This window comes from Etheostoma spectabile, chromosome 17, assembly GCF_008692095.1.
Source record: "Etheostoma spectabile isolate EspeVRDwgs_2016 chromosome 17, UIUC_Espe_1.0, whole genome shotgun sequence".
Taxonomy (NCBI): domain Eukaryota; kingdom Metazoa; phylum Chordata; class Actinopteri; order Perciformes; family Percidae; genus Etheostoma; species Etheostoma spectabile.
The window spans coordinates 16,931,561-16,938,255 of NC_045749.1; the positions used below are offsets into that span (position 1 = coordinate 16,931,561).

A 6,695-nucleotide genomic window follows, 5' to 3' on the forward strand; every position below is an offset into this window, starting at 1 on the left:
CACACACACACACACACACACACAATGAATGATGCAACTGCTGAATAAACTGCTTTCGTCTGAATTTGTCTGCAGGTATTGTTTTTACCTATATATCTAGCTCCTACCTCTCTGTTTGTCTCACGAGAAAGTAATTACATGTCTCAAGTTATGGATAGCATCCCAGGGCTGCATTTGATATAACTCATAGAATATCTACAAAATTCATGTTCAGAGAGGCTCTATCTGTCAAATCTTTGTCAATGGGATTTGAATAAAACAAAAACAGAAGAGAGACAAGGCGCTGCGCTCTGCCAGTATGCAAATGCAGAATCTTAATTATACACCAGCAACACAGAGGATATTTCGAGAGAGACACATGGTTCTTGCTCTAAGTTAATGGTTCTCTCTCTGTAACGCACACGCACACACGCGCGCACGCAGGCACGCATGCACGCATGCACACACACACACACACAGACATATACACACACACACACAAAAATTCACTTAAGGCTCTTACTGTCAGCACAACAAAACACATCAGAGTCTCAGGGTCTGTTCTTTTTATACTAGTTATTCCTCTGTTGCTAACGAGACTGATCAGGTTAGATCTTTAATCAAATTTTGAGCTGAAGTAAAAACCATAGCAATGAGCTGCACGTCGGTCAGCTCATACAATTCCCATCATAAGTGTCAGATCAATGTGCGCTACTTCCCACTCAGTGAGTGATGTGTAGTGTAGTTGCAATAATCAACAATAATAGAAAATCACACCCTGTCCATGCTGGAGCCTTAGATGTAACCGTACTATACCTAGGTTTTGACTCGCCATCTCAACATCTGTATTTCCTGCAGGAGCATCTAGAAAGAGTGGAAAAAATTTGAGTTCAGTGCTAGTGCCTGGAGTTGAGTTTACTCAACTTTGGACATCACCTCAAACAGCCTTGTCATTGCTCTTTGTGTAGCAATGTCTTTGTACTGCAGTATGAGAGCAATAGAACCACAAAGATGCATAAATTAAGTGACAAAAAAGAAGGGAAAAGAATGTCACTTCTAAAACCATACATAATTGAAGGATTTCTTTGTTTCAACCTACTATGATAATAGGATTTTTTTTGCATTGGAGTGATGGCACAGAGAATGGAAAGACTGAATTGGAACGAATAGAAAATTCAATTTTTTATGACAAATGACAGCAAGAAGCACTGGTAGAGCCGAGGGGCTCAGAACATGTGTTAATGGTCCGTAGAACTACATTACCATCATCACCCTCTTCTTCATCACCTATTTCCGCTTTACCTGAAAAGGGAGGGAAAGAAATCATCAGCCATACACAAGCATGCATGGGAATAATGCCAGCCATTCAAATTTGAAAAACAAAGCTACAAGTCATATTAATGATCGCAAATTGTTCATCTCTAGGCAAAGGCTTCATCTTGTGAGAGCTGGCATCACATTTTAAAACGGTTAGGCCTACCTCCTTCCTAGCTCCTGTTTCTCCAGCCTCCCTTTCACAATGTTTTGTTTTTTACATAAAGGGTTAATAATAGACTTTTCTGTCCATGGTCTAGGTTAGTGGAAAGGAAATCTACTCCTGCGCTTATTTTGTTAGAAATATAATAGGTAATTTGTTAGCTTTGCTAGTCTTTGAAATAGCTGGCTTTGGAATTCAGTTGTTATAGGCTTATAAAGGTATTACTGTTACAACAAAAAGGGTCTCAAATGTGTATCAAGAGGTAGGCTACTTATCAAACCAGACTAAGAGTATAGCCGTGCTCTGTCAGGCTGTAATAAGGCACAGCAGTGCTTTTTGCTAAATGCTAATGTTAGCATACAATACGTATACAGTGAAAATGCTAACAAGTTGACGTTAACAAAGAACATTAAAATGCTTACCATGTTCACCATCTTAGTTTAGTGTGATAGCATGCTAACTTTAGCTACTTTGCATTGAACACTGTGTGCCCGATCTGTACCAGAAACCTGATCCGTTCTACGCATGTTAGTACTGTAGATGGTTAGTCGTTGCCTTTGAACAGTTAGGGTCAGGACAGCCCATTGGGCAGGGGATAGGACCTGAACTGATCGGGTTTTAGGTACAAATCGGATTCTGACAAACAGAAAGTACACGTCAGGCTCATGGGAATGGCACTAATTTGGTCATGAACAAATGGAATTGGTATTGGCCAAATAAAATAAACTAAAAAACAGTATCACTATGATAGTTTAGTGTAGTATAGTGAATAGTAGTACTACAGATTATTAAATTATGCTACCGACTCTTGCTTCTTTGCTCTAATTACACATTCAACTTAATTTTTAACGTCACTTACACCGCAATATTGTTTCTCTTATCATGGCAACCGCACTTTAAAATTCCTTTTGTTTGACGGCATTTTACTTACTCAGTCTACCATATTTTCATTGTCTATTTCTTGCCTGTATTTCTTGCCTTGTATTTCTTGCCTTGTATTTCTTTCGTGCTTACTTGTTTGTGTGTTATTGTTTTGTTTTTTTGTTTTTTGCTGTTGCTGCTATGCTGCTACTTGTAACGACAGAATTTCCCCGTCGTGGGATAAATAAAGTATAATCTAATCTACAGTATCACTATGATACTATAAAACACTATACTGAAAAGTATAATGTTTCATCTGATCCATGAAAAAGCCTATTGGAGGGCAGGTTTTCTACACATATTAATTTACATATAGACATCATTCTTGCTGATCGACCTCCAATTTTAATGACAGGATCTTCCCAACTAGAGCTACCTACCCAGTGTCCAACACCATGGCAAACGGTGTCCAATGTATGCACAAAAGGCAGATTATAGTGACATAAAACACTACTCCCTGCATCACATCTCTTACCCCCACCCTGTTCACCCTTTTTCTCCCACATGCACACACGCGCATGCACTGACACACACACACACACACACACACACACACACACACACACACACACACACACACACACACACACACACAAATGACATTTGGGACAAATTGAGTAAATGAAAGCCATGACACCAATAAGGGAACATGCTCTACAATGGCTATTGTGCATCTTCTATAATTGCTTTTTTAACAAGCTGTAGAGAGAAACCATTTTTCCATATCTATGCAATTTTGTCCTGCACTCAGAACAATAAAAATGCCAGCATCTATTAAATGGGGAAAAGGCCAGTTCTACCAGTACTGCATGTTTTACTCAAGTGCCTCTGTCCATCATGCAGAATGCTGGTGACACGAAGTAGATGGCAATCCTTTCTGTTAATCATAACTGGCATTCTGAGATGGAGCCACAGACAGGGGGCTGAACAGAATACTTCATTGGGAAAAGCAGGTTAAGACAAAATCCTCCCTGGACATGAGGTCACCCTAAAACCTTTCTTTGGCGTTTAAAAATTACGCATGGCTGTTGTATCCGTCTAAAGTGATCCAAAACCACAATATATCAGATACAACAAAAGGCTGAATGTAATTTCCTGCCCATTATTTGATCATTTGTATTGGGCTTTTTAAATGGAACAGTATTCAATTTGTGATAAATGATGCTAAGGGACAGATTGTGGATAAACACACATATACACACACAAACGAGACAACAAAAGCTTCTATGTAGGGCAGATGTGATTTATAATGGCTCCAAGTTAAGTTCAATTAGAACACTGTCTCTCACAAAGAATAAAACCCAGCACCTCCACCACGCCGCTCACTCATGTGCTCCAAACAGCAGGTGGCAGCATTGTCACAGCTTTCCCTCCCAACACTCACTGTGTTCACTGTGAGTCCGGGGTCTAACATACTTCACATGGAAAGACTCCAGCCAAAGACCAGACCTCAAGACTTTTAGTGTCAATACTCCATGAGTTCCCCTTTCAGAAATAAAGAGACTAAAAGGCAATTGTAGGCACTCGCCTGCACTCATGTTGAATGAGTGACCGAGCCGTAGTATTTTCTTGGATAAAATGTTAGTCTCACACACTTGAATGATTTATTTATGTCAACATCAGATTCAGAGGTACAGTATCACAAGTACATGAACTATTTATTTAGTTGCTAATATGCAACCATCCCAGTGTGTCCTACTTGCATGACCAGTGAGCAAACATCAACTACAGACGATATTTCCAAGGAAGTAAAAGCAGTATGTCATATATTTATGAATGAATAGAAACGTGAACAAGTTAACTTGCGCGGACACACACACACACACACACACACACACACTGTGGCTATGCTCTATCTCTTCCCCCCAAACGTGACTCCTTTTGCTTCCATTAAAGCCAATTGGAGCAAAGGACAAAAAAGATTTAAAAAAAAGAAAAAAAAAGGTAGCTTGAAAAATTCATGAGACGTGTAAAGGAAAAAAAGCTACAAGAAGACCAACAGCTATCATTCAAAGACCTTTTGCACATGTGTGTGTGTATGTGTGTGTGTTTGTGTGGCAAACAAAGTGCGAGTGTGTTTGTGAGCTATGCTTGACAGGGTGCCACGGTGTAAGAGATGGCATCCCATGGAGAAGCTAACTGTCTGTCCACACATAGCGTTATTAATCTGCAAGTCTATCCGCGCTCCGTGCCATCCCTCCCCATCTCCCCCTCTTATCCTCGGGTCTTTCCCAGAAAGCTCAAGCATGCCAGGCAAACAGACCTAGCCAGGCATTGATTTCTGGCTCAATGTTCACATTTTACTGTGCCCTGTGACATCCACTAATCTCACTAATACCATTCTGATATCAAATAATAGACACCGTGAGGCTGCTTGCCAACTCAGGTGTGTTCTAAAGACGCTACACTCCGCCCTGGACCTCTGTGCCAGCATTTGCCTCTGTGCCTCTCCCACCCTTTCTCTCTCTCTTTTTCTTTCTAGAGCTCACAGCATCTGCATGCTGTGTGCCTATGTTTCATGTGGATTACATCACAACATAGCTCATCACACAAACATACACACAAAGTTAATCTGTGACCCTTTCTTTTTGCAAATACACTTCGGGGTGTTATTTGTAGTTGACAAGGGATTGCGTGAAGGCCTCTTTTGAAGAAGAGTTGAAATCCTTTTTCGCAAATCTGAACAACTCCCACGTTGTGTTGGTCCTAAAGTAAATATAATTAGAACTTCATTTATAAAGCACTTTAAATTTGAAGTCTCATGAAAGTAGAAAATTCATTAGAGATTTGAGACATAAATTGCTTAGAAAATAAGAAACAAAGCAATAAAAGAGTAAATCAACACTAAGAGAATAGAATAACATAAAAAATAAATCCAAACTCAAAATACACTAACAGTATGTAGACAGCTTAAAGTTGCAATTGTTGTGTGTGGGGCAGAGCAGCCCTATGCTTACCTTCAGTCCACTAACCACTGTATTTATCATTGAACAACAGTGGATAAAGCCTTAATGCTTTCTCTTCATCAGTGCCGTGGCTAAATAACCCTCATGTCTGACCCATAGACTGAGAAGAGTGAATCCCCTGAGGAGTGTGATGGGTGTGATGGATCACACGGAGACATATTGACAGAAACACTCCACCAACCATGCCGCAGTGTAATTTATTCTAAAAAAGTGCTCCACATATTGACTACACCAAATAGGTGACCTGCTTTGCTGGCTGTATAGACAAGATGGTAAAATATATGGTGTTTTTGTTCAAACGTACTGAGGTGTATGAGACCCAAGCATCTGATCATGTCCGTCTCACATAGCTGACAGACGGTTTTTGCAACTTGTATTTCCTCTGCTCTGTGCAATCTTGACATCTGAGTGTTTCAATGATTAATCCTTCCTATGTGCTACATCGAACCAGACCTAACCTTTACAGTGCAGGCAGTACAAAATCATTTCATTCCTTTCTTGTGAGAGAGGTTGTCTCAAGGACTGAGTGTTCCCATGCTAGAAAGCTGTGCCAAGGCCTTTTGTGAATGGATTAGTTACTATTAAGCTGCCGGGCCTGATAAATTAGGATTTATAAAGATTATTACAAAATACTTATGCCCTCCTAATGCTGATGATTGAATTTGTGAATCATATTGAATTACTGCTTTGGATTAGGGAAAGGTATGTTGAATAAGAAGGGAGAAATGACTTATTGGGCTTTGTTTCCTAACACAGAATGTATTGACGCCCTATCCAGTTCAACCTATAACGATCAGCTGAGGACCCGTTTCCCTGAAGAAAACAACCATGACTGCTATCTTCAAAAATTCCCTGCAACCTTAAGGCTTGAAGACAAATGGATGGTGTACGATTTTAATTGCCTACTAACACCCTCCAGTGTAGGAATCTAATTATCTTTGGTCCATCGTATCGGAGAAGCCTATAACTGTTTCAATATTACACATCCAAAGGGGCTGAAACTGCAGAATAGCCAGATAATGGCTTCTTAAACAAGTTTGCCTTTAAGAAAACATTCTTTTAAAAAAGACCAAGCTTCATCTTGTATTCATTTCCCCAAAGAGGAACTTGGCACCAGACAGCGAGCAACCGACCAAGAACCCACTGCATTGCTTCATACACAACAAACAAATTATTATGTAAACACATATCAATGTACAATGTTTCCCCTACCAGTCATGTTATTTGAAACTCAAAAATTGCAGTGAACATTTATAAAATTAGATTACAAAACAAAGGGTTATAATGGAATTAATCACGCGCGCACGCACACACACACACACACACACACACACACACACACACACACACAC

The 6,695-nt window shown here is 39.9% G+C and overlaps 1 protein-coding gene across 6 annotated transcripts in view; it reads right to left on the reverse strand.

The window, feature by feature from the left end:
* Positions 1–6,695, reverse strand: part of macrod2 (mono-ADP ribosylhydrolase 2) — a 473,980-nt gene that overhangs the window by 22,488 nt on the left and 444,797 nt on the right. For 3 of the 6 annotated variants that reach the window (XM_032540521.1, XM_032540520.1, XM_032540519.1), the window contains exons 12-13: positions 1,243–1,281; positions 796–843 (exon numbers count right to left, since the gene is read on the reverse strand). In XM_032540521.1, coding sequence (XP_032396412.1) covers positions 796–843; positions 1,243–1,281 — 87 coding nt within the window. The remainder of the gene's footprint in view (positions 1–795; positions 844–1,242; positions 1,282–6,695) is intronic. The other 3 variants (XM_032540524.1, XM_032540523.1, XM_032540522.1) reach the window with 1 other exon arrangement.